The sequence below is a fragment of the Acanthochromis polyacanthus genome, chromosome 5, assembly GCF_021347895.1.
Source record: "Acanthochromis polyacanthus isolate Apoly-LR-REF ecotype Palm Island chromosome 5, KAUST_Apoly_ChrSc, whole genome shotgun sequence".
In the NCBI taxonomy this organism is placed as follows: domain Eukaryota; kingdom Metazoa; phylum Chordata; class Actinopteri; family Pomacentridae; genus Acanthochromis; species Acanthochromis polyacanthus.
Window position 1 is genome coordinate 8,429,302 of NC_067117.1, and position 27,750 is coordinate 8,457,051.

The following is a 27,750-nucleotide window of genomic DNA, read 5'->3' on the forward strand; positions in this document are numbered from 1 at the left end:
AAAAATGTTCATCCTCTCCCCCTCACCCTTCGCAATTACCTCTGGTTTGCACCATTTTCTACCCAAAAAAAAATCATGAAAAAGTAATTGGAAAGGGAAAATAATAAACATTACATGACTCAAAAAAATGCACATTTTTTTTCTTTTATTGCAAATTAGGAATTACAGTGAATGATAAAATGAATGGTACGGTAAAATACATGAATTTGTTGCCATCAGTGATAAAAGCCATGCATATTATTCTACGATTAACAATTTTTGGGACTACAGTGAGAAAATAACAGGGGATATGTTGGCTTATTACAGTACAAGCCATTACAGTACAATTGTATATTTTACAACATTATATAAAAATAGTAAATCAGGGTAGAACAACCCTTAATAATTCTACCACAAATTCCCATAATAATAGAAAAGGTCAGCTTAGAAAGTATAGCCGGGTCCTACTTGCTTTATCTAAATACACATACACACAAGCCAGGATTATACAAAAGTAAGAAAAGGGTATGAACTTTCCTCCAAATAGAACAAAAATCATTCTCTCATACTCACACTGCACTGGGCACTTTCAAACTTTTCCTGAGCTCCTAAACTCTCCACAAATTGGGGCAAATAATCTCTGCTAGCCAGATTGCAGCCCTTAAAATTGGAGTTACAATTTCTTGCAAAATGGTGGGAACGGATGACAATGAAATGCACTCTCTCAATCAAGTTCCTTTCTGTCCTACATACAAATCATCAAATGCTCAGAACTGTTATTTGTGCAGTCCCATTTGATGAAACTAGTTAGGCATTCTTTAAAACTGACATTCATCTAAATCACTGCATGATTTGCACTTAGAGCTGTCTGTTCTCCTTTACACATGCTGTGTCTTTTTATTTGCCGCAATGCTGTTGCAGCCCTTTCTCTCGGTGCCCTTTCTTGTCTTGACTTTCATCACTTTCCTTCTTCTTGCCATCATTACCTCTCTGTCTTTTCAAAAAAATCCACTCACTTATAAAATTTATCTTTGGTTTCCGTTCTTTTCTAAAGAGGCATTTCATAACCACCACTTTACACCTTTCCCCACCACTGCTTATTCCAATTCTGTAGGAACTGTCATCTTTTATTCCTATCTTCCATCCTGTCTCTTCCCCCACCTCTCTCATTTCCTGGTGTTGACTAGTCTCTCTATCAGGGCTCTTCGTGTCCTCTGCACCTCCTCTCCCAGCCTTTCAATCTCTGCTTTCAAACGCTCATTCTGCTCTGTCAGCTCCTGCACCTTTCTCTCGTTCTCCTGCTCTCTTTCTTTGCGACTCTTTTTGGTAGACGAGTAGGATGAACGCTGTGTGGAGGAGGCGAAAGAGGACAAGGCACTGGTGGCCCTCTCGCTGGTGGTCCTCTTGCGTTTTCCCAGGCGGGAGGACGGGTAGGCGGATGGAGAAGAGACGGGTGAAGAGGGAGAAGAACAATTTTGAGATGGTGATTGGGAGGCTGAGGAGGAGCAAGATGGAGAATCTGGGACACAGGGCAGTTCCTCCTCACTGGCTGAGGGAGATGCAGGATGGACATTATTAGCCTGATGGTGTTGATGGTGGTGGTAATAATAGCTACCGCTGATCACTGCTCCGCTCGTATCCACCATTCCCACTCCTCCTTCGCTCAGCAACTCGAAGAACTCCGGAGGCAGCAAGTCACTGCCACCTCCTGCCGAACTGTCTCCATTTCTACCACTCTCAGCCTCCACCTGCCGCTCTTCTGCAACAGCTGGACTCATGCAGGAGGAGGAGGAGGAGGATGATGATGATGAGGTGTGATGCAGAGGCTGGGTGCTGTGGATCTCCTCCGTTGCCCTCTGGACACTCTCGCCCCATGTCTGGCTTCCGTCAGTCAGCCATGTCAGAGAACAACTCTCCAGAACATCCAGGAACTCCGGCTCCTTCTACGAGGACAAAATGAAAACGTCAAAACGTGCAACGCATCGTATAAATCATTACACATCATTTAGTATGTGAATTATTTTTTTCATAAAAAGTAAAAAAAAAAAAAAGCAAAGAAGAAACACTAAACGTACAATAACTGAAAGACTCACACTCATTATGGGTGTGTTAGCCTTTGCGTTCTTCAAACTACTGACCTCGGTGCATGTGGGGGCACGTGCCAGTTTTGCCCCTCCTGTGTCGGAGCCCAGAATATCCTGCAGGTCCTCATACCACGCCTCCAACTCTGCACCATACAACGGCCCCACACCAGGGGGGTACGGCGGGGGCAGGTGTAGCCACTCGGCAGTCATCTCGCCAATCAGTCGCAACGCACAGATACTCGGCCACACGGTTCACACTGGACCTGATGGGGGCAGCCGTCAGATGCAGGAGGGTGGAGGGAAAAAGATAAGGGGAAGGGTGCAAAGCAACTGCATGTTAGATGATTGACACGTCACAGTAACTCCACCTTGTTCATTTTTATCATCACTCTTCTGCAACTGTCCCATATACAGAGATGAAGGATAGCAAATATCGCAACTGTGAGAATGCAGTCAGGCTTTATCTGCACAATCACTCACTTCTAGATGAAGCAAGCTTGTCCAAAGTACAGTGTATTGTGTAATCCACTTAATTGTCAAGTGGAATAACAGTGACACTAAGTGAGGAAATGACTGTACTGCACCAAAAATTGTCAATAAGGAAAAGTTTTAAAACATGTATAAAAGAGTGATTACTCAATTTAAGAACAAAGTTATTATTAAAATGAAAAACGATCACATCACAACTTTAACTTCATAAGCATGTAGCATTCAGAGGGGAAAATGTAAGAAAGCCAATTTACCTTTAGAAAGTCTCTCTTAATCAAGTCTGCAGATTTGTTGGAGATAGATTGTCCCAACAATTCTGAAAGAAAAAAAGTGTTTGATAGATTAGTCTTAAAAGTGTTAAAAAGGTTTCTTGGAGCAGCTGAAATTTGCTGAGATTTCAGAATCAAAATGATGATTTGCGCAAATACAAGGCAAGCTTGAACTGAGAACAAAAGATGGCTGAAATGAAACATTGATGTCTGCTTCAGAAAATAATAAAAAATAAAATAAGGGAAAAACAATCAAAATATCAATCATTGATAAAATGAACAAAGGTTGGAAAAAAAAAACATTCCTGCCACATAATTGCTGTAAACAAAGACCAAAATGTTCTCTACTGCGCCCCCTGCTTTTTACGGTCCTTAAAACACGCTGGGATCAATAAACAAGTGGTTAAAAACGACGAGGCAATCCAACAATCTGTCCAGGTCTGACAGTCAGGTCTGTTTTCGTTAATTGCTCACAGATGTCTTTACCAGCGATAAATAAACAAAAGCATTACCATGACGCTGTTATATAATTGGACATTTCTGCTCGTCTCATCTGATGTGCAAATGGAAAAAAAATAAATAAAACATCCAGCTTTGGCAATGATGTGATTGACAAACAGGAAGGCACAAAATCAAAGAATAAAGAAACCCTCTTTATTTGGATGTCTAATATTAAAGTTAATATAGAAACGCGGCCATTACAGCATTAAAACTTTGGCTTGGTAAATAAAACTGTTCTTTTCTGATTTTTTTTTATAATTATCGACATGCATGTTTTTTTTGTTTGTTTTTTTTACTGTTTTAGTTGGGCTACATGTCCACTGTAAGCCAAGACAATTACGTCATGGAAATGTTAAGTCCAGCGGTAGGAATGGGCGAAACAAAAGGAAACGTACATAGAAACGAAAAGAGTGGGTTGACCAAAAAAAAAGTCAAAATAACAGAAAAGCATCTGTCCATTCAGGAGTAATCATTAATCCTAAATGATAATATTAAAATGTAAAGAAAACAAGTAAAACGTCAAAAAAAATAAAATAAAAGCCGTTTAATTATGAGTCCCATGAATTCCTGTCAGACGTTGCGGAGTTACATAAAATCTATTCCACATGTTCAAATTTAATGACATCTGAAATTATAAGTATTGTGTGTCGTAACAGGAAAATCCACAAAAATGTGTTGAGACGTTTGACTGGGTCAGCAGCCAAAACAACCAAACTTCCTAGCTAGAAGTCCGCGTGAGCTTGACAACTTGACGAACGAAGGAGACAACACACAAAAAACAACAAAATTAAATTGTGACTGATGAAGACAACTGTTATTCTAAAAACGGCACTGGGATATCTGCCAAAAAGCATGCACATTCTTTTCCTTTCCACTACGACGGACCACTTGAAGAAAGTGGCCGCCAGTCACTCCCTAAAACACACGAAAAACAACCACCAACTGCCAGCCAAAGCTATCAAGAATGTCCGCTTACCCTCTTTCGTTTATTCGCTCGCCTTCTCGACTGTCTTGAATTCGTATGTAGATATTTTAGTAAAAATTGGTGATAGCTCATGTTAACCATTGTTCAGTCTTGACGGCTGAATGTGATTTTACGGAAACTCCCGGCGGTGTTTATATTGAGGGAGAGGCCAACCGAACTATGCATGGGAAGGTAGTTTCAGCGCAACCTAACAGGGGCGACATTGCCTGACGTTCCAACGGGCCAATCAGAAGAGCGGAGCAAAGATCTTTTCCTTGGCGACATCCAATAGAGAGTTCAGAAATCATTACTGGGGCGGGGCCTAACGCCGTATCAGCTGGTTGTTCTCTCCAGCCCATATAGTTTGTACGAGCAGCAATTGTGATGCAGTCATAAGACGGCCAGGACGAATTTGGGGCGTATGGGAGTCACATGAAAGGAATGATGCAATGCTTGGCAACCAATTTCTAGCTGGGGATAACACCAGCAGAATCAGAACATGTTTTATTAAACAGTGTTGGCTCTAACAAAAATCTAAAAATATACATATATGCATGGATATCTAATGTCGAAGAATTGTTTGTTTCCGGAACACAAAAGCTGAATCGATTTTCTTACGAATTGTTTTTTTTTTTTCTGTCGTGGTTTTAAAAAAAAATCCAACCAATCCATTTAGCGCTTACTTGCTCGTGACGTGTTTATTAATTGTGTTGCCATCCGCTGGTTTTCACCTGACTTTAGATTGCAGGTGTTTGTCTAAAGTTTCTGTCGGTGACACCGGCGATGCGAACACCTGCTTTACCCCCAAGACAGCCCGAGGCGGGGGGATTGAAATAAACCTGCCCTCCTTCGAAACTTTAAGCGTGCTTGTGGAGGACAGGTGCCGGTTATTCGTCGAGTATTTGTGATATGCCGCAGACTTCGGGCGCACATGCACAGCGTGTTCATTTCATACCGCGCGCTCTCCCTCGCAGCTCCGCGAGATATCAAAAACACACGCGCGGCCGGCGGAGCGTCTGTGGCGCGAGCTGGCGGTGCTGGGTGTGATCCAGCAGCAGACTGTCCCCCTTTTGATGTCCGCCTATATGTTCAGCTGTTGATGATGAAATTCAGCAGAATTCTTCATTAGTCAGTGACAATAACAACAACAAAAAACTTTTATCCAGTCTAGCGCTCTTTGATACGGCTGTTATCGTTGTATTTCATCAACACGGACTTGTTTATTTGGCAATTTTCAATAAATTCCTAAAATATGAGGCTAGAGTTTACGACAGGGGCACAGACTGGCATTTCTATGAGCATGTTGCGACGGGTTATGCCTGCTAAAAATGCTGAAAAAACAACACTGAGACACACAGACTTGACATGTTTACAACATAAATATATGAGGTGTAAATGGAAAGTGATACAGACTGATGGATTACATCAAATTATAATTCTATGAGTATGTTATAGGTACTAAAATGTGGAAAAAACAACACTCAGCAACACAGACTTACCATATTTAAAATATAGATGCATATGGAAATGTCACAAGTGATATAGACTGAAAGATTACATCAAATTATTATTCTATGTTATTGTTGCTAAAAATGCGGGAAATAAACAACAATTAGAACACACAGACTTGCCATGTTTATGCAGACAAATATATAAGGTGTCTCTGGAAATGTTTTTTAACTTGTAGTTTGTGACACCATCAAAATCTATATAATCTTACTAATAAACAGCCTCTGAACTGTTTGTAGATGTATTAAAAGACTTACTAAAGGGGTCCCTAATAAAGTTTATTATCATGGAATAGTTGGCACTAACACACCCACTGCGGTCTCTACTGTCATATTAACACACTTAATCCCCTTTATTCTCCAGGTAGAATCCCATTTCAGAAAACAAAATTCAAAACAAACGTACATCAACAACCACACAGGCGACATAACTCTTACAAAAAGCCGTAGGGATGTAACATGGAGTTAAAACCACAAAGTTCAACAAGGTCACCGTCTCAGACGCACACGTGGTGCCACACAGTCCCATCGTTTGTTAGTACATCATCCTGGCCATTATAAAGGTAAACAACAACAACGGCAACAGCAGCGGCGACGACAAAAACAACCACAAAAAAAGTGACGGAAAAAAAAAAACTGGTTTCATCACTCCTCGCCCTGCTCCTGACACTTTCTGCCCTAATCCCAAACTCAGCACACACAAACTGTTTTCCATGCACGATACAACGTGCACGGCTCAACATGCACAGCCCCATAGCAACAGCGCCAAGTAGCGAATAGAAAGCTCAAATACTGTCTCTAGGACCCGGGTTAAAGCGCTGCAGGAAGCACCGCGAACACGTCACGACTTGAGTGGCTGTTGCTGAGTAGTTCAGCATAGTTTCTCTACAGCCCTTCCTCCCTCCCTACCTCCCTCTCCACCCCTGCCGTCTGTTTATTTTGTCAGTCCCGTCGTCTGTGTTGTAGTCATTATAAAACACTGTTTACAGACCCACATCTAGGTTGCCTTTTTTATTCCCCCCTAGATTTTGCAGCATGATCTGATGATGAAGATGGTCACTACTTTATAATTAATTGTGAATATAAATTTTTAACAGAAAAAGAATCAAAATAAACAAACAGTATGCTATGATATATTATTTAACCAGCTTTGTGTTATTCTCTTGTTGTGAGAGTGTAAAACAAGTGCTCCAAACTGTAAATGGTCTCTTTAGTTTTTGGATTCACTGATGTCAGTCCGTACGGTGTTGCTGTAATGTTTTATTTGTTGTTGCCTAATATCCCTAAATGTGCCTTTGTCTTCCTCTAGTCAGGGATGACTGAGTAGAATTCCTTTAAACTGATATTTCTATCACACCAACACCAAAGCTGTGCCATACATTACATTATAAAATTTGAAACAAACACAGCAACACAATAAACAGCATAGGAATGCCCAGATAACTTTATCATAACGTGACAATATCTTATTCATTTCATAAACACAACGAGTGAAAAAAAAACACAATTTTTTTGTGCAGTGAGAAGTGGTTAATAAAATAATTCAGCTCCAAAAAAATGGTGTTAAAATGTGGAATGAATCGCTTGCCCTTTGTTGTGTTGCCACACTGAATAAAAACAAGCAGTCGTGTTTGAAATTTCCCCAGCAATCTGCAAAGAGAAAAAAAAAGAGCAGAAAATTTGACGGTGATCACAGTTGATGTTTTCAGCTAATATCTCTCCAAAAATGTAATCTTGACTATTGTTTTCTTTTGTTTTACAGGCAGAAAGAGTCTGGGGAATTTCCAGCCACCACAACACGTCCCCCTCTTTCTGTCCTGTGCCCTTGGTCAAGGCTCCACACCCAGTTTCTCCTGACACACTCACACACACACACACACACACACACCCCAGCTGTCGGAATCCTTCCACTGTCTGAACTGAGACCAACTGATACAGCTGTTAACAAGTGCTGGTGATACTGTAATCCCCTTTTTGTATCATATTTCAACTCTTTTCCTTGGTTCTCTTACAATCAGCACAAAGACCCTATCTTATCACAAAACTCTCACTTATTGGTGCAAACAGTAAAAGACATTTTTAAAACTCAACAAAAACTACTGGTCTTCAGATGAAAATTCGTTTTAAAACTTGGGAGATTTTGTGAGATTTTAAGGCAACACAGCTGGGACATTTTGCCAACAAATCTGACTAGCAGTGCTCTGTCTTTTCGCTTTAGGCCCCTGATGCGACTACATTCATCTCCCATGCCAATGCCCATCTCTGCTGACTCCAATACTGCAATTCTCAATTGTGCGATGATGCCCATTAATCAGCTATTTTGCATTTTATTTCCCCAGGACATCCCCATCTATCATCTCTCTTCCATCCAGCATTCACATGAACCAACAAGCTGTCGTAGCACCCATAAATTTACAAATCATTTCAGGTTAATTTCCCACACTTCTTGAGTCTCATCTCACCCGGGTTTAACAGCTAATCGTCACATGTACCCCGTCCAGATACCTGTGTTTTGAGCTTTAAGACGACTTTGCAGACAATCTTGTTAGCCTGTTAAAGCCCTGTTTACCTCAGAGCCTCACCTATCTTGACCCTATCTTTTCAGTCTTCTCTGTTTTCATTCGCTACGAGCCTCATTCTGCCCTACGACTGAGGGCTCTTTACCCTATTTTCCTCCGCTTACCTCCACCTGCCTCCTCTGTCCTTGTCTCTGCGCCACCACAGGATCCCCACCTGTCCAGATACACTCAGGAAAATTTAACAAACTGATGGAGAGGCGTTTGTCTGATTCACGCTCTCTTATTAAATTCCGATATCAACAGCTCTTTCTTTGTCTCTGGTTTTTCTTGCCTCCATCATGTTATTAGAAATTTCACACGTGCCTGATTAGGTGAAGGTAATATTACTGTTGTGAGCGCATTTAGTTGAATATTTCATCGTGTGACATCATTGTCATGGCATTAAATTTTCACAACCTTTAGATTTCTCACATTCATTTGACACAGTTAATGTCTTGATTTTGATTGTCGCAAAACTCTCTCCGGCACAGCACGGCCACTATTATTACTATCATCTAGAATTACCATTAGTGCCTTGATTTCTTCATTCACTTATGTGTCAGAGATGAAAGATAAACAAAGGCAAAGGCAGAAAATAATAAAATAAAATAAAAAAAACAAGCCCAAGCAAGAGACTGTAGCCCATTAAACTTTAACCGGCTGTCTGAACAGGTGGGCATACTGGCAGTGAAACACACACTCCAGGCTCTTACTCTCCTCTCAGTTTTCCCCATATTAGCACCAGAAACAGAGATTTTAGAGCAATTGGTGCTCCCTAAAGCCTCTTCTGTGTTCAGATGCTCTGTGCTGCCAGAGGAGTTAAATATTTACTTTGTCTAGTAGTGTAATGGCTGGTGGTTCTGAGATATATAAGTAGCTGCATTTACACCGTAGAGGCAAGAGCGATATTTACAAAGAGCCTCTGAGAATTCTTGTGTGAATTTATACCTGAAAATGGGGTGATTTTCAATAGGGTTTCTGTTTCAGCACTCGTTTATTGACCATGTGTTCTTGGCTATCTTCGAGAATCAAATGGGCGGCTATTTAAAATATAACTGATATTTTCTGTCATTGTTCAAAACATTTTTCAGCTGTCTTTTTGCTAAATCATCATTTTGCATTCGTGTCGAAATGTGTCTTGACAGATGGAGCTCGACTGACCCAATCCAGTGCACCCAAAATAGAAGGACAAATGCAGTACAACATGATATACAGTACACGGTATGTCTCTGTGCTCATCTGGGGCATTCCCTTCTAAGTTGGACCTCTGGATCTAATTCCCTTCAAGTTACTCTTGATACATCTTGTCTGAGCAGGGCAGTCTTCAGCTTCAATCTGGAGCCCATACTCAGCATTTAATCCGACCTGGATAGAACACAATGAGGTGATGTAGGCAATAAGACAAAGCTGTAATATTTAGCTAAAGCAAAGGAGAAATCAACAGACTTGGGAACTAGCATTTGTCATATTTTATATCAATTTTTGGGCCAAATTAGGCTGAAGTGTGTACAAAAACAGAGTGGGCATCACAGTAAGACATTTTGAAGTAAATGAAACCAGACGTCTGACTGTGTGCTTCTTTTGGCACTTGTCTCAGTAAACTATTAATCCACTTGTGGCGGCTTGTCGGGGCAGTTACTTAACTCTCTGGAGCTGCTGTGTCTGGATGAGTCACCAGAAGCACCTGATCCCCAGCCTGCTGCGTGCTATCAGTCGGCCTTTGTCACTCATACCATCCCCTCTCTTTAAACACGAACCAGCTTTTTGTTTGAATGTTTTTTATAAACCAGCCAACGCCAGATGGTTTTGAGGTTGACCACAAATTCATTGAGAACCACCTGGTTATTTATTTTCATGTCAGTAGTAGTCCTGTTCCATTCAAAGCCAGTTTGATGTTACCCGTCTGGGTGCGCTGTCGTTTCTGGAACATTTTCTCTGTGTCTAAATTCATTCTGCTGCACGTCTTTATTCACTGTCGGGTGTAGTGGTTTGTTTTTACAATCAGAACAGAAAATTAGGATTTCATTAGTTGAAAATAATGGTTTTATTGACTTTTGCTGCCTTGTTAGACAGCAGAAAAAGAGCTGAAGAGATTCTTAACCACATTTTTTAAATACTTAGTGATAGTTATATAACAATATTCATATAATATTTAGTTAAATGCTTACTTAATCTGTTTTATTATAAGTTGCATCATGTAGGCTACAATAAGCTTTTCATATCCACCTCTGGATATAAAACTGGTCCAAAAAATAAAAGTTACTCTTCATTTATTAGTTTCCGGTGTAAATCCGAGCCAAATTGTTAGAAATTTAAAATTTTATACGTAAAATTAAATTCACCTCCAGAAGGAAGATTAATTGGACAAAAATAAAAAGAATTTGCTTTTGCTTCCTTTGTGGGTTTAACCTTTTATTTTTTTTATTAGATGCTGTGCTGCCACCCAGTGGTCATAAATAATGAAGACAACCATATTTCAAGGTTTCTGATATCGACAAGAAAGAAGATGGAATTTGAAAAGCCAACTGACACTTTCAAATTTACTCCTTTTTATAAAAAGGCTTTAACATGTAGATGTTTTTTTGCAGTACGAGCAGCTCACGACTTATCAGGAACTTGTTTTTGTGTTTTGTTTAATGAGAGCAAAGGTATTTGATTGCACTTTAGTACACTTCATTTGCTAAGGTGTCAATGTTATATTTCAATTACAAACAATACTTTTTTATTTTAAAGTATGCCACCATGTCAATAGTTAATAAATGATTTATTTTTGAACCCTTTGACGTGCAACATGGGTCAAAAGTGACCCAAATCCAATAGAAAATGGTAATCTCCTGACCCACACTGTGCAGCAAAAGGTTAAAGGAGGTCAGCACGCCATTGAAATGAACAGAGCAGAGTTTATCGCAGTTTGTTTTATTGATCAGTTTCCATGACCACAGATGAACAATACAGTTGACTTGTAGGCAATGACAAAGCAGATTAAAAGTTTGTCTGTGGCATCTGGTCTCAGTCATAATAATATAGTTACAAGCGACTGAGCGTGAGGAAACAATAAAAGTACACAGGCATATTTACAAGCTTTCCTTCCGTGACATGGCCCTGACACTCGCACAAACGTGCTCCTGCTACAACATAGGACAGTAGATCTGGAGATTTACACAGTCCACAACACCTTGAATGTGTCACCTAGCAACCCAATGTTACTGTGATCCATTTAATTTGACCAAGGTTTACAGTACAAATCCAGGAATAGTGTGAAGCTCCCAAAAGATTTGGAACAATTCCCCATGTTTGAATACTAATAATTATAACAACAATCCAGTCTAAAACTCATTAGGCTTAATAAGGGGGTTGAATCAGTGGCATGTAGAGTGGTCAAATGGGTTTCAGTTCATACCAGTTTGATGCAAGAGAAAAGAACGCTGGGACAAGAACATTTGGTCATCTTTTTTTTTTTTGTTATTCCATCTTTTCCAACTTTCTAACATTCCACTCAGTGAAAAAAGGCAGAGGCGGAAGTAGAGAGCAGGAGAGGGGTGGCCAGAAAGGACGGCACTAAACCCCAATCCTCCCTCCCCCATCTGTGCTCTCTAGCCAACTCTAAATTGTCCATGTTCTACTCTCTCCCAGACCGGTCCGAAATCTGCCACTGTTTATTTAGAAAGCTTCTTCATCCTCTGATCTAGAGCAGCAAAGTTCTCTTCTATAGCCACCAGGTTTTCTTTCATCGTCTGCTGGACCTGGTGGGAAGGGAAAAACAGTAAATTAGGCAGGAAGTAGAGAAGAGACCGATTTACGGGGAAAGTTGAGCTCACAAGTGGAGAGGAGAGAGAGAGAGATCAATAGGCTGTAGAGAGGAGTGGTGAGTAAGAAGCTGGCGGGGAAAAAAGTGCAAGCAGCAGGAGATAAAGCACGGAACAGAAAGCAAAGGAGTCTCCACAAGTCTCAGACGCTTTGCAGATGCAGGAAAAGGTTGAGTCAATTCACTAATCATCAGAAAACAACAATGACCATTTAAATCTTCTATTTCTTATTTTTTAACCCTCGTGTCGTCCTGCGGGCCAAAACTGACCCGTTTCAAAGTTTGAAAATGTGGAAAAAATATATTTTCACAGTGAAACTTCTGATGCCCACATTTTCAACATTATTTGGGAAATCTTTTTTTTAAGTAGAAAAAAAAAAAGAAATGTTAAAAAAGTTTCTTCAGAACATTCACATAAAGTTAACCAGAATCCAGCAAATTTCATTGGAATTTGGTAGATTTTTTTAATGAATGTTCTTAAAGAAAATATCAGGAGTTTTACTGATATATGTAATCACTTTAGATATTTTTAGGATTTTTTTTGAAGATTTTTAATCATTTTTGAAAATATTTACATGAATTTTCTTGCCAAATTTGAGATTTTTTTTAAAAAAATAAAACTTTTAAGTGAAACTTAACAGAAATACCCAGCTTCCTAAATGTAAGACTTTTTTTTTTTAGATTTTTATCTTTGTAAATGCAGTATTTGGTCTTTGTAAACTTCGGTTAAAATTAAAAGGCATTTATCTTTTCAAAATGATCATATTTTCTAACAAAGTAGCCAATAATAAAAAAAGTATTAGTCACAGTCCTATTAAATATGTTTACATAAATCATTCAGGCAAGTGCATGTCAATGTCAGATTTAATAACCCTCTTGAAAATGTCCTTCAGAACTTAATGGACTTTCCTGACTACAGAAGATTTTATGTTTCAGCAATCTTTACTGGAAATGAAAAACATTTTACTTGACAAGGCACTCTTTTGTCCCCATAACCAGAAGTCTTGTGCAGTGAAAGCTCTGGCTGGTTATTGACTGAGCCCCAGAGAGGCTTTAAGGAGCTTCTGTCCTCATAATAGGGACCTGCACTTTGTTAGATTGTTATTCTCACCATGAAGAGCTGCCTTTGCAGTCCAGTCTGAAGTGTATTAGATGACAATTTTTACACACATTCCACAAAAAAAAAGAGGTAACTGCCAAGTGGTTGAGCTGCCTCTATTTTCATACCCACTGTGAAAAACCTTAGTTAGAGCAGCATTTTATCCAAAAAAAATGTCATTTAAACATTTGTAAATGAATAGCCGCTGTGTTATTGATGGCAGCTTTCTGTGTGGACTTAACAGCATGACAAACGAGTAGTCACATTATATCACTGGTATAATTATTATCATTCTTGTAGTATTATTGTTGCTAAAACTGTTAAAATTCAGTTCCACACTCTCAGCAGTGTGAGAAATGTCTGATGTTGTCTCAGCTGTTTAACAGGGCTGTGAACTTCCTACCTGTGTTAGCAGGGTGTTATTGTCCTTCAGAGAGTTGTTGATCATCTGCTGAGTGGTGTCCAGGTGGGTCAGCAGCTGGCCAAACTGCATGGCTGTGAGACGGAGGGTTGAAGTGAGAAAGGCAGGAAATAAGCGCATTAGTTATCTAATCTTAAGAAAATTTGCTTCAAAAGTTCAATGTCTTTGTTCTCAGCTAAAGTGAAAGGGCAAAGGGGCTGGTACAAATGCAATCTGAAAGTGATGAATGACTGCTAGAAGGATGAAACAAAGTATTTTCTTTTATTGGTAAAGAAAGATCAGGATGGGGAAAAGGGTGCAGCTAAACCCTATTGAGCGAGGAACACTTCAGCTGCAGACTGTGACAGATCGGTGCAAAGAGAAGCTGGATGATAAATGACCTCTTTCAGCTCTCAGAAGTGAATTATCAATATAATCTATTAATGCCAAGGTTCTGCTTTCATGTGCTAAATAATAAAAAGATGATAATGTGATATATAATATCATGCATCTCTTTCTCCCCAAGGGGGTGTTTAACAGTATTGCAAGATTTAGTCTAATTCTGTTACCATTTTGAGTCTTCCTCTGTGATTTTTTTTGCCCTTTGTTATAATAGAATGGCATGGTTTAGGCTAATTCCATTATCCGTTTGAATCCCATTTTCGCTTAGTTTTCATCTTTTGTCTCATTTACAGAGGCTTCCACTGTGGATGCAAATCTTTCAGACCATGTATTAGTTCCCAGCACACATGCTGTCTGAAATGTGATCTAGGTTCACACCCCGTTATGTGCCGTGGCAACATCCTACATATTTTGAATCTTTAATGCCCCACCCCACCCCACCCCCACTAACCTACATATATTCTCCCCTTGAACTCTCATGGGTGTCACTTCAAGGTTCTTCCCCCCTCACATAAAAGAATAGAACATAAATTATCCAAGTTTTCATTGTTTTTTTACCCCTACTGGGGTGAAATTTGGCCTCTGGAGCATTAATATTACAATATTTGTAATATGAACCAATTACTCCACACAGTAACAGAGTACATTCATTTAATGTCACGGGGTAAACTGTAGGCTTCCGCCTTCAAATAATGTTTCACGGTGTACAGATTTATGTGAATGGACAGTGCTGGACTGCCACTTTGTAAATGAATTTACCTTGTTCATGCAGCTCCTTGACGGCAACAAGCCTCTGCACCACCTGAGGTATAGAAGTGGACACGGCATCCCACTTCTGCACCACGTCATACAGCTGCGACACCTGACAGGTAAGCAAGCACAAACACAGCAAGTTTTAATCTAGTTTCCTCCAACTTAAAAAAACATGTCATTTTACACAAGACTGCAGGATGGTCCTAAGTTTAATTGCACTGTAAATGATATAAATGCACACTGACTGACTGAATTCACACAACTCAGTCTATGATAAACATGGTGTTGCTGTGACAACTGTTCTGTCTCCATTTGAGCAGTGGCTTGATGTTGTAGATATTCTGTAAAGCCTGCTGCTACTTATATTCCAACTTTAATTCACATTGCGGTGATACTGAATGCTACAAACACTGCTTGAGATTCAGACTTGAGACTAGAGAGAAAAAGCAGTTTAAAGAGACTTAAAAAAAGATGATTTGCAAGTTCTGGTGGTATTTTATGGCTAAAGACATAGGCCCAGTTACACTATAAAGCATTTTCTCATTCTTTTTTACAATCAACAATGTGTCACATCCTTGTCAGGGAGTCAAATTCACTTTTTATCTCAAAAATGTAAGCAGAAATGTAAAAATAACCTTTATCTTATTGAAAACAAAACCTTTTTGATTGACTTATTATTCACAACAATGATATAATTAGCATGGACTGCCCCCTACTGGCCTATTCAGTGTACATCTCTTTACAACAGGGAGTGCACACAAAGGAAATGTGTCTGGAAAACAAACAGATCTCACCGTGTGAACACCTGAAATATGTTTCAGATTCAAAATGAACAAACTAACCAAAGAGACTCAGACTGCCTGCTAACAGTTCAGGCTGGCTCTCAGTAATTAAGGATGTACCAGGTATTTGCAAAGTCAGCACTCAATTCAAATGGAACATATGGTGCAACTCTTCACTGGTTTGCCTGGCTGCCAGAATAACATGTACTAATATATATTGGAGGTTTTCCACTAAGACACTTTCTCACTAAGAATGCACAAGGAGGATTAGTTTCTGCAAAGCAAGATTAACGGATATAATACAAATGTCTGCTCTCATGACCGCAGATCTCTGTCAGGAGAGTCATCCATTGAAAGTGCTTTGACAAAATGAATCACTAAGTTGTGAGCTTCCATTTGCAAAACATGTCTAAGATTATTACTGCATTGATGTTGCATTGATGGACGAACCGGGATTACCAACCTTGTTTTGTGTATCGGCGTCCTCAATCGCTGCCTTGTGTTTAGCAATCTCATTCATCTTTCCGAGGACGCTCTAGAGGGGACAGAAAACGAGTAATGTCAAGTAATGTATTCTAATTTTGCGAGAGGTGCCATTAAAGGGCAATCTGATATAAAATGAGGGGGAAAGAGAGACTGTGTAAACTGATAGCGTCTCTTCATGGGCTAAACCACATGTAACACAACTGTATGGTAGTGAGGAAACTTTCTGATAACCAAAACGCTTTATTTATCTTTTGATTCTTTCAAGTCATCAAATTTTTAGAACAGTTTCTGCCCAAAATTTCTGACTTGCCTGAAATTTTTATAGGATAAAATATGAATATTTATAAAGATATGTTAAATGTACGGTAAGCTTGACATATTAAACACTAAAGGCAATAAAAAAGCATTTTCATCGTAACTGCAAGACTTTACCTTCATGGACCTCTTCCAATAAGTAAATGAATTCAGTAAGTACAAAGGCTAAAGTCACAGATCACGGTTTGTCCAGTTTACTTATGGGATCCTAAAATAAAAAAATATGTTCCTATCAAAACATACTGAAAGTCCACAGCTCTGTTCTACTCAGATGAGGCCATCTAGCAGTTTTTGATTTTGTAGTACAGCTTGTCATAGCTGCTCTCAATTTATTAGGAAAATTCAGCAAAAATAACTTTTTATATTATATGCATTTTGTTTTTTTGTGAGATACAATTATGTACACTGTCGTTCAAAAGTTTGGGGTCACACAGACAATTTCATGTTTTCCATGAAAACTCACACTTTTATCCATGTGCTAACATAACTGCACAAGGGTTTTCTAATCATCAATTAGTCTTTCAACACCATTAGCTAACACAATGTAGCATTAGAACACAGGAGTGATGGTTGCTGGAAATGTTCCTCTGTACCTCTATGGAGATATTCCATTAAAAATCAGCCTTTTCCTGCTAGAACAGTCATTTACCACATTAACAATGTCTACACTGTATTTCTGATTAATTTCATGTTCTCTTCATTAAAAAAACAAAACAATTTTTCTTTCAAAAATAAGGACATTTTTAAGAGATCTCAAACTTCTGACCAGTAGTGTATGGTTAAGAAATGATCACTATTGGACTTCAGCAGTATTTATTTGTTTTTGCTAATGTGTGCACGTGTCATGACAGCTTCATTTTTTTATTACTTCAACTCAAGACTGTTTGATCTACTCTACTTGTCCATTATTGCAGATTTTGAATCAATGCCACAATGAGAGATAAAAGTGAAAATTTCAGGCTTTTCTCTTGAATAGTTCCTGAAATATTGTCTCAAATTTTAATGTGTGAAAATACGTGGGTCAACAGGCAATATAAAAAAATCTAAAAAAGCACTTAATATATCAATGAAAAATTTTACAAATGCCATTTAAATGCCTAAAGTATCGAGCAAATCAGAGATGGCTGACCTGAAGGTCCGTAAATATTTGAGATGGAATAACCCTGCTGTATATACTAATACATACAGGAAGAAGAGGGGAGATCTTAAAGAAAAGTTGACAGTCTTGCTTTTTTTTTTTTTTGCTGGCTACACCCCAGTTGGCACATGCTAACTAATCTCTATACTGAACATTCAATGACTTGACTCAATAAAATAGGATTACAAACCCGTTTCTTAAAATATTTCACAATTGCTTTATAACAAACAGGCTTCCAATTCAGAATATATACCTGCAGTCTTGCTTCCACTTGATCCAGAGTAGCAGAGTCCAGTGCGCTGACCCTTGCCTGCAGGACCTCTATGGTATCCTAAAATAGAAACACGCAAGGTATATATGGAAGCTTGTACACAGAACTTTGTATTCTCGCTCATACTACTGGCACAGCAGCAATAAACAATGCTGGAGCAACTGATGTCATCTTTGAAGTGTGACCCAGTTCTCTGGCTGCACATCATACAAGAGGAAGCTATGAATACAGACACAAACTCCACATGGCGTGCTCCAAATAAAGTAGGCGACTCCTTACCATCAAACTGGCTCCTTGCACGCCAGCACTCAGAGGTCCCTACAAAACAAACACAAAGAGGGGAAGCCGCATTTTAACAAGAGGCAATGAAGCCACCCCCATAATTTACACAAATCAAGCGGAAGATTTTTATTTCAGTTTCACTCTGTGGATGGTTAAACAGCAACGGAAGCATGAAAATTCGGCTGGTGTGAGAGTGAAAGAAAGCAGCACGCACACAGAATTAGTGTGAATGAGAGAGAAAAGCATTAGAGAGGATGTGTGTGTGTGTGTGTAAAGGACAGTGTGAGTCTCAGTGTGTACCTGCTTGTCTGATCCTGAGCCAACAGCTATCTCCAGCTCAGCTAGACGCTTCTCCAATTCCGCCATCTACAGGGACGAAACAAGGCGACACATGGCTGGCAGTGACAACAGCATCCCACAAGACACACACACTCTCTCACACACACCCCCCCCACACACACATACCTTCCCTCCCTTTTGTCCCGTTTATTGCCATCAAAAATTCTGACGTTCCTCTCATGGGAATGAAAACAAAACGTCGAGGAGATCATTCGGCTGAAAATATTTGCTCATTTTTCGAGCGCATTCATCCCAAACACTCCACTCTGCTGTCTCCAGCTCCCTTCCCACTTTACCTTGGCAGACTCATTGAATTTTTCCTGCTCTGGTCTGCTGTGTAACTCATAGAGCACCACTCCATCTGGGCCCTTAGTCGATGCTGTCGGCTTGGTGTCTCCTGCAGTGCTGCCACGGCTGCCCTTGGCCGCTTCCAGCTGGGTGAGCAGACGCCTGCGGCAAAGAATGGAGCGAGAAGCCACAAAAGGATTATACAGTATGTTCAATATTGATATCTGCCCCGTGTGCTGACACCTCTGTGTTCCTCCCCTCTTCCTGGCTTTTAATCTTTTCTGGAGCTGTTGTAAACTGCAAGGTCAAGGCGGGTTTTCATCAGTCTCTTCCCGTTCTCAAACTTCCCTGCTTCTTTTTCTCTCACTCACGCTGAATACTCTGACATGTTTTCTCTGGCTTCTCTCACCTTCTCCAGTTTTTATGGCCCTTCTTCAGTCACTGGCTTATCAGTTGTGGTGCTCTCCAAGTAGTGACACATTGAGATAAGCAACATTTATGTGAGCAGTCGATGCCAGCTACCTTCACCTCACTAGCCTTAATCTCCTAACAGCCGGGTTAGAGTCCCAGGCACAATGAAATTCTGACCGTGTCTTACTGCCTCTCTCTGCTTCTTCAAACTACCGTGTTCTTTTCATCCATTTGCTGCCCACTACGCCTCGACTCTGGCAGTGTCAAACACATTGTAGAGTGAATTTTCAGACTGTAAGCTCTCCTCCTCTTGCTTTCTTCACCGTCCTCTCAGCCTCCTCTTAACTCACCTGGCCAGAGCTCCATCTGGGTCAGCCAGGTTGATGTGTGCTTGTGGTCCCAGCAGCGAGTCGAGATGGGCAGAAACCAGCTGCTGTTTCAGCTGGGCTGCCTGCTGGGCAAGTACCACCGGGGTGAGGCGCTCCTCTGCATTACTTTCCTTTGTAGCAGCCTGAAAGCAGAGGGACAAAGAAATCTTTTAGTCGACACAGCAGTGTTGCTTTTAGGAGCAATAGTACAAAGACCGATGAAACTGAGGATTTAAGTGTTGTTTACAGAGAACATGTGTCAGATAACAGTATGGAATACAGAATGTATATAAGCACTCCTTATTTAGACGATGGAATATTTTTTCTGACACTAATTTAGTTAAGTCAAGTCACCTACTACAACTACACAGCAAATATAAAACAGCAGCTGCTGATCCAGAGCATCTTTAGGCAGAGAATTAAATAAATAATCAATAATATATTAAAAAATATTAAGGTTACAACCCTACAGTATTGCTTATTATGCACATGTACCCGAGTAATTCAAATATAATCATTATGTCAGACACTCTAGTATTTTGGGATGTTTTTATGGTGATATATTATTTCTTCATTAGCTTTTGAAGCTAATTACACAGGGATCTACCAATAGGGCAACTAGCAATCTTATTTATTCCTGTGTTTAATTATCTTTGAGCCAAAAAAGCAGCTAAAAGTCAAATTTAAGTTTATATTGAGAGCTTTTGGATAATTTCCCTGATGAACATTCTTCTGCTGGAGCCACATGGTCTTAATGTGTTCAACAGCGGTGGTCCGTGGTCTGAGCATCCAGAGTTATGAGAATAAGCCCCATTTTGAAAAATACCATTTTAGGACATTACGTTCAAATGTTTTCAGACATCATTTGGCACACACAGTCTAACTTTTGGTGTGAAATTATATTTTGGCACGATAAAATCACACTCATTATTTCTCAGTTAATCTGCTCCATTTCTGAGTGAATGTTTTCACCAAAACACCAACATTTGACTCTTCAATTTGCTGCAGTTACCCTGATGGGTGGCCACATGTTACTTGGACTCCCAATTGTTCCCAGAGGATATTTTACTTTCAATTTACAGACTGTAACAGAAAAGCTGCTGGACATACTAGCTAGACAGGCTGAATGCAATCATAAGAACTAATAAGTTGCAGCCTGAATTACAATTTGGTGTTAGACACAGAGCAGCAAACCCTTCTGTGTGCTCCCAAGTTAAAGGCATGAAAAGATTAATTTGTGTCTTTGTCAAGGGGTCTTTGTTAGCCTGAAAACCACTTTATTAATTTAAAAACTTTAGTGCAAATACGAGACTGAACTTTAGATTGGACTCTCAGTTCTCTAGAGCTGCTGAAGCAGAGCGTAAATATTACACCAGTAAAATTGTTCCAACCAAAATGTTGCACTCCTCCTAATAAATACATGATAACATGGTTTGAAGTAAAAAGGAGAAAGGTCCCATAGTGAAGGATTCTGAATTTATGTGCAGACAATAAGATAAGCCTCAGATAGCAAAAGAATAACATCCCTTGAAGACTGTTTTGGGAAAACCACAAGTATATGTGTTTGTGTGTTCTGCTAGCAGTCCACCTGGATTGAGTCCACCTCCTGAGTGAGTTCCTGGATCTCGTTTACCAGGCGCCGATACTTCTGCTGAGGCGTCTCCTTCACCCCACAGCCCTCTCCAAGCTACACAACGATGGGAGAGCAGAGAAATGGTATGAATATTACACAAGAGCAAAATGTGTCTGGTACCGAAAGAACAGCCCGGAGACAAATGATCAGACAGCAAAAACTATCTCAGGTTTTTTTGGCTTTATCAGAAAACACATGTAGGAAGTGAAATAAAAATAATAATGGTGGTGTTAACCTCCAAATGGATCCCATTCTAAAAGAACACAAGTGAAGTAAAGGATTTCTGCTGAACAGAGAGTACTTACAATCTCAAATTCTCCTGACTCATAGCCCACTCTTCTGCTTTTACTGATTCGGTCTGAGAAGTCTGTGAAACGGAGACAAATGTGTTGTAAGAAAAAGCAAGAAGCAGATAATACAAGATGACTGCAGTTGGTCTGAATACCAATTTATTTTGTTATAGCAATAGCACAAAGGAACTGAATATCTTAGAACGTTGTTTGGCTGGTTTTAAAAAGATGACGGCAACTGAAATCAACCCGACATAACCCTGATGAGAGAAAGCCAACTAAAATCGCTTTGTGAGGAAAACAATGAAAGGAAACATTATGCGATATGTTTAATTTGACAACCTTTGCCAATTTTAGAGATAATGGCATTTATTATTCTAAGCACTGTCCTGCCGTAGTGCATGTTTCTTATTAAGTTAGTTTGAAGATAAAGCCAGTGATATTTGAGAGCACATTTTTGCTACATCTACAGATACAAAAATCCCCCAAATTTGGCAAGAAAATTCTTGTAAATATTTTCAAAAAATTAGTAAAAATCTTCCAAAAATCCTAAAAATATCTAAAGTGATTACATACATATCAGTAAAACTCCTGATATTTTCTTTAAGAACATTCACAAAAATATCAACCAAAATCCAGCGAATTTCACTGGATTTTGGTTGATATTTTTGTGAATGTTCTTAAGAAACATTTTTAACATTTCTTTTTTCCCCACCAAAAAAAATGTTCCAAAATTTCCCAAAAATGTTGAAAATGTGGACATCAGAAGTTTCACTGTGAAAATATATTTTTTTCCCACATTTTCAAACTTTGACCCGCAGGACGACACGAGGGTTAAAGTGGGCCACTAAAATAGAAATTTCATTTTAATACAAGGACAAAACTATTTCCTAAAACAGCTTAATGTTTTTACAGAACTTTACTAAGAAAATGGTAAATAATGCTTTTCATGGAGGCTTTTTATGTCTGCAGATTTGCTGCACTAGCAAGCCCATGTACATTGTGATGATGTGGCTCAGAAAATAAGCAGGCTTTAGTTACACAGTGCTTGTTACTAGGATCAATCCTTTGTTCATAAAAACACACAGAAAACCACCTGACATACCATCATTCGAGTTAATAAATGATCAGAAAATAAGTTACAAGCAGTTTATCGTCCTCTATAAACTGACCAAGTCCTTTGGTGCTGACATGCTTGTCTTTGAACTTGTCGTAGGCTGCGTTGGGGTTGACCACAATCCTCTCCACGCTGTCACTGCAAAGCTCCTCCTGTCATCGAAACACCAGGAAATGAAGTCAGACAAACATAAACAAAATCACAAAAGAGCATGGAAGACTAGAGCGACAGCAAAGACTTAAAAATGAGCCTCGGCTTACTGAACCAGTGAGCCAAAAGTCCCAAAGCACAAGGTACACTTGAAATACGTTGACGGGCCGGTAAGATGTGACAAGAAGACCTATGCTTGATCATTACCATGAAGGATGATTTAAAACATACTGAATCAAGTGTAATATCGCTTACCAAGGACAGATACCCTCAGAAAATTAAAGTTATTGTAGGCATGAATCACACAAATTTGCAAGCTCCCCGTCTTAGGGAGATCCGTATAATTTGAACATAATTTTTAAAAAGCAGGCAAGAGACAAATATGCAAAATGATAAATGTCACAGCCAGGATTGGTTGTAGAATCTTAAGATCATCTCCATGTTTAACTTTCAAATACGCTGTCCATGTGCTATAGGCCTACTAAAATCAAACCATGATACATGAATGCAAAAAGCAGAACCATAGCCGGATGTCACTAACGCCTTCTTTTCTAAATGACACTTCTTTGATTAGTGATTCTGGGGAGCACACGAAAACATGGATCATTTGATCAAAACGTTATAGTGATCAATCAGTTATGATGAACTACGTGCTATGGGTGGGATTAGAACACCACTGACACATACAATAGATGTCATGAGTAGGCTCACACACATCTAGACAAAAAACACACACAAAACACAAGACGAGTTACACAGATGTCGGGAGGGAGAGGAGGAGGAGGAAGAGGAGGAGAGTTAGTCAGGCTCTTACCAGCTCCTTGGGTTTCCAAAGAGAGTTAGAGAAAATAACGGAAGAGCAGAGGGAGAGAAAAAAAGTAGGGGGGAGAGAGAGAGACAACACAGATTAATGTGGTTATCACATGCCATGCACACAACAGGAACACTTGACCAGGGTCGAGGAAAGATAAGAAAGAAAGCAGTGTTCTGAGAGTTGCTGCTAAAAACCCTGGAGACACTTTGTTCACACAGTTTATAGTGTCTCCAGTTCTTTCTCTCTTTCCCGATTCAGGGTGGTAAGATGATCCATTAACACCACCGAGTTACTTTCTCATTTGATACCAACTGTAATTTATAATAAAGAGACTGCCACTTCAAAAAAAAAAAAAACAATCCCTGAATCAGAATGGAGGGTAACAGGTGGTTTAAGGGTGTCTTAAAACCCCTATCCTTTTACAGAAACTGTTCTATCATGAGATCATTCGGTTAGAGTGAGTTCTTTCTTAGTAACATGCAGTTCATCCTAAATGAATCTGCCAGCCTGAACCAAAGCAGTTAATGAACTTTATCCATGTTGAAGCCCCTGTACATTGTGTGATTTGGGATTTTCCCAGTCAAACATAATGATAACCTTGATCATCAGTCCAAGATGGCGGTCACAGATCGGCTGACTTTTGGTCTTTTGAGCTTTGGTGACAAAAGTAACCCTGTTTTAAAACAAATGTAGGACGGAATCTTCTCTGTGTGACTGACTGCTGCAAACTAATCTCACACCAGTTTAATATCTATGTTTGCCTCACGTAGGCTGTGATTCTACTACTGGTACTACTTAACTGTGGTTGAATTAATCAACAGTGGAAACAGAGAATTTTTGAAGACCACTGACAAAGAAATAATGGTCTCAACTTGGATCAGTCATCTACCTCCTCTATTTATTAAGATCAGTATTGATGCAGACTGCAATCTGTTGCATCCCTGCCTGAAATGATGTACAACACAATACTTTGTGTAATTTTTGAATAAAGTAACAGGAAAACACCACAAAGATGGAGATAAAACAAAAATTAGCTTGTGGAACTATGGCAAAGAAGTACTCTTATGGAACAAAGAAATGCCAGTCCCATAGTCAAAGCTTAATTTTTGTCTGGCTACATTTTCAATTAATGACAACAATGCAGGTGGATTGCAAAAGCAGACATATTTCTGCTTGCATCAACCTAACACACTGACTCCCCAGGCATTCACTGAACATCCTCAAAACTGATAACTACCGTCCATCGCAGATTGTGATTCATTTTATATCCATCTCGAATATTGTGATGTACAATGAGATAGAAGAAATCATCACACAGTGTAAAGAGGCCTTTAAAAAGTCCAGTTAGTCAAAATAGTGTGTGGTTAGTCCAGAAGCACTTGTTAGAACATGACAACAGGGGAATCTCTCAGCTAAATAGACAAACACCTTTCTTTCCCCCGTCAGAGCCTCACACTCACACAGATGCACACCTGAGCCTTCTCTGTTTGTCAAAGCACGACTCAGTGAAAGAGTGAATTAGTCCTGCTGAAGGCCCATCAACATCATTATGCCCTTGAAAGGTTTAAATGAGCAACACAAACAGGAGGAAAAGAATCAATTTCTTGCACTTCAAAACAATCAAAACTTGATGAATTATAGAGCACAAAAAAGGGTCACGCCATCGATCTATTTTTCATTTCAGCCCAATCAATAGAAGTAGAAAAAGTGGATATGAGATTTTTTTTAAAAAAAGAAAAAGAAAAAAAGAAACATGCATAAAAAAGCTTTAAGCTCTCTGAGAGAAAAACGGAGCCAGTCTTACTTGTACAAACTAGGGTCCCAGGGGGGTTGGGGGAGAGTCAAAACAAGGGCAAGGGAACAGGGGAGAGTGAATGTGGAAACATGGAAGGGAAAATGCCAATTAGGATTGATTCAGCTGATCGGTAAACAGCCCTGACATGTTTAAAAGTAAACTCAGACCAGCATCCCTTAATTTCTTTACTAGGAAAAAACAAAAAACAAAACTATCTCTCACAACTCCATTACTAACTCGAGATGACAGAAAAGACCCATTTTTATGGGTCACAAGACCATCAACACACACATTATATTGTGATCCCTTTAGGAACTTTAAGGTCATTTTCAAAGGCTTATTTGTCTGCTATACATGTATAAATGGGCAGACATAATAACATGAATAGCAAGTGAAAGATAGTTCATAATGAAATATGCACAAAACATGAAACTTTTAGTTGAAACTCAAGCTTTCCATATAAAACACTCATTAAGCATGTTATTAATGTAGTGTTACAACATTTTTTTCTAAAAGTGCGACGAACAGAGTTAGTAAGAACAGTAGAAATGAAAATACAGTATTTACATTTCATAACGATCATCTCAGTGATTAGGTGAGGACAGATTAGCTACGAGCAGGACTAAAGTATTGACAGTGCTTTGCCATGTAATTAATCGCACAGTCGTGGCAAGCATAATGCACGCCGATTACGATGCAAAAATCCCTACTTTGCTCTTCAAAATAAGCGTAAACACTGGTTAGCTAGTTAGCTTAATATGCTGCAAATTAGCTAACAGCGAACAAACCCGACACTTCTGGAGAAAACAAATCGTCCACTTACCGACTCAAACTGAGCCTGGTCATCTTCTGGGAGGTCACCGGTCTCGTACACGTCCGGCTCGTTAAATGCCTATTGAAACAATTAGGTAAACAATAAATGGTACGGTTAGTTATCCCGTTTATTGCCGTTAGCATGGCCAACGCCCCGGCCCATTCAACACGAACTTGCTAACCCTTGTCCCTATCCCTCCGTGGCTCCTATCACAAGACACGACATCACCTGAAGGGTTAGTAACTAATATTCTTCAATTATTGGCACCAATTTTTACAGTGTATGTAAACAATAAACAAAGCAAGTGATGTTAGCCAACCTAGCTGTCACAGCTTGGAGTTAGCATTGCCAAATAGCAGTCGAGCTATGTGTTTGCTAGCGTTAGCCACTTACAATTCCTGGCAAGTTTGCGTATTTAGGATCGGCCATTGTGAGCGAGGAGCAAAAACGAGATTAACAGATGACGACTGAATATAATAACTGGTTTTTAAACGTGCAAATTATCGATGGGACGAATCGGATTGGGACAAAAGCTAACGATGGATGAGCCAGCAGTCTCTCAGCCGGCGGAGCTTCTCGGGCTGATGTGGTCACTGGCTCGGTTTGACAGCGTGGACGCTCGGTTTCCTGCAGGCACAGGCGAATGGGCGGTGCTGCGTTTACCGCATCGGTGGGAAACAGTGGGACGGCTTATAAAATACAGCAAATCAAACGCACCCGTCAACGGGAAGCGCCGATACACATGCGTTCTGTTTATCCAATAAGATTAGCAGCTTACTTCGGTTGTTTCGTATCGTTTTATTTATTTAATCATTTGATTTATTTCACAGTTTCGGCTGCCACATTCATATTGTCTTCAATAGCTAATTTAGACGAATAAAATAAAATAATATGTAATTATTTTTTTAAGTATCATAATTGAGTTGTATAAGTCGTCACATGATGGCGCCAAAGGAACGAGCAAACAATTTAATCAATGGACCAAAGATTGTCGATTAGGAGGAGAAGTCACTCCGTTGGATAAAGCAATTCAATCATCTCAAGTGTTGTAAAATAAACACAGAAATTCATTTTTTATGGAGAATTAGTGTTTTATCTCATTTTTATTTACTACTCCACACAGAGGGACAATTAAGTTATACAAAAATTTTCATTTTGATTTTTTTCAAAATCAGGGAAAATAGGAGAATTGGTGCTGACTTAAAGGAAAGACTGGTCATATCCAAGCCCTGATTTCATTTAGGTGCTTTCTATATCTTGTATGAGGTGAATTAATAAATAGAACCTATAAATTGCATTATTTTTTGAAGTGTTGTCACTATGTTCAACACCGTAGCCTTTTGCACAGTGTTCCATATCATGCTGCTCAGTATTATTACATTTGTGGCCATGAAAATTATTATTAGAGTCTTGTATTAGTATGTTAGCAACCTTTTATGCCATATTGTGCAAAAATACCACTGACCAGCTGTTACAGAATTTTTTAGTGAATGACACAATCCTAAGTGCTTCAGTAGAAGACTTCTCTTTTTGCTTCTTGAAGACATTTCACCTCTCATCCAAGTGGTCTCTCCAGTTCTAAGTGACTGATGGGAAGTCACAAATATATATTGTCACCCTTGCCTTGAGGTGTAAATGACTGTGAA

At 39.4% G+C, this 27,750-nt stretch overlaps 2 protein-coding genes across 2 annotated transcripts; both read right to left on the minus strand.

Annotated features, from left to right (window-relative positions):
• Positions 1-128: 128 nt before the first annotated feature.
• Positions 129-4,459, minus strand: ddit3 (DNA-damage-inducible transcript 3). The gene is made up of 4 exons (XM_022205913.2): positions 4,299-4,459; positions 2,807-2,868; positions 2,118-2,326; positions 129-1,922 (listed from the first exon to the last, which is right to left on the minus strand). The coding sequence occupies exons 3-4, from the start codon at positions 2,271-2,273 to the stop codon at positions 1,146-1,148; spliced, it is 933 nt and encodes a 310-aa protein (XP_022061605.2). The 5' UTR covers positions 2,274-2,326; positions 2,807-2,868; positions 4,299-4,459; the 3' UTR covers positions 129-1,145.
• Positions 4,460-11,252: 6,793 nt separating this feature from the next.
• On the minus strand, positions 11,253-26,732 carry dctn2 (dynactin 2 (p50)). The gene is made up of 14 exons (XM_022206104.2): positions 26,498-26,732; positions 26,114-26,182; positions 22,587-22,683; positions 21,430-21,491; positions 21,080-21,178; positions 19,474-19,634; positions 18,721-18,874; positions 18,386-18,451; positions 18,083-18,121; positions 17,786-17,863; positions 16,057-16,128; positions 14,818-14,920; positions 13,660-13,751; positions 11,253-12,095 (listed from the first exon to the last, which is right to left on the minus strand). The coding sequence occupies exons 1-14, from the start codon at positions 26,531-26,533 to the stop codon at positions 12,009-12,011; spliced, it is 1,215 nt and encodes a 404-aa protein (XP_022061796.1). The 5' UTR covers positions 26,534-26,732; the 3' UTR covers positions 11,253-12,008.
• Positions 26,733-27,750: the final 1,018 nt, after the last annotated feature.

Bases quoted from the DNA above. Each gene is read 5' to 3' on its own strand.
- ddit3 (XM_022205913.2), bottom strand. From the start codon at position 2,273: ATGACTGCCGAGTGGCTACACCTGCCCCCGCCGTACCCCCCTGGTGTG. The intron at 1,923-2,117 runs GTCAGTAGTTTG...TTGTCCTCGTAG, and splicing joins GTGCCCCCACATGCACCGAG to AAGGAGCCGGAGTTCCTGGA.
- dctn2 (XM_022206104.2), bottom strand. From the start codon at position 26,533: ATGGCCGATCCTAAATACGCAAACTTGCCAGGAATT. The intron at 18,875-19,473 runs GTGAGTTAAGAG...TCTTTGCCGCAG, and splicing joins CCAGATGGAGCTCTGGCCAG to GCGTCTGCTCACCCAGCTGG. The intron at 18,122-18,385 runs GTACACACTGAG...TTTGTTTTGTAG, and splicing joins GCTCAGGATCAGACAAGCAG to GGACCTCTGAGTGCTGGCGT.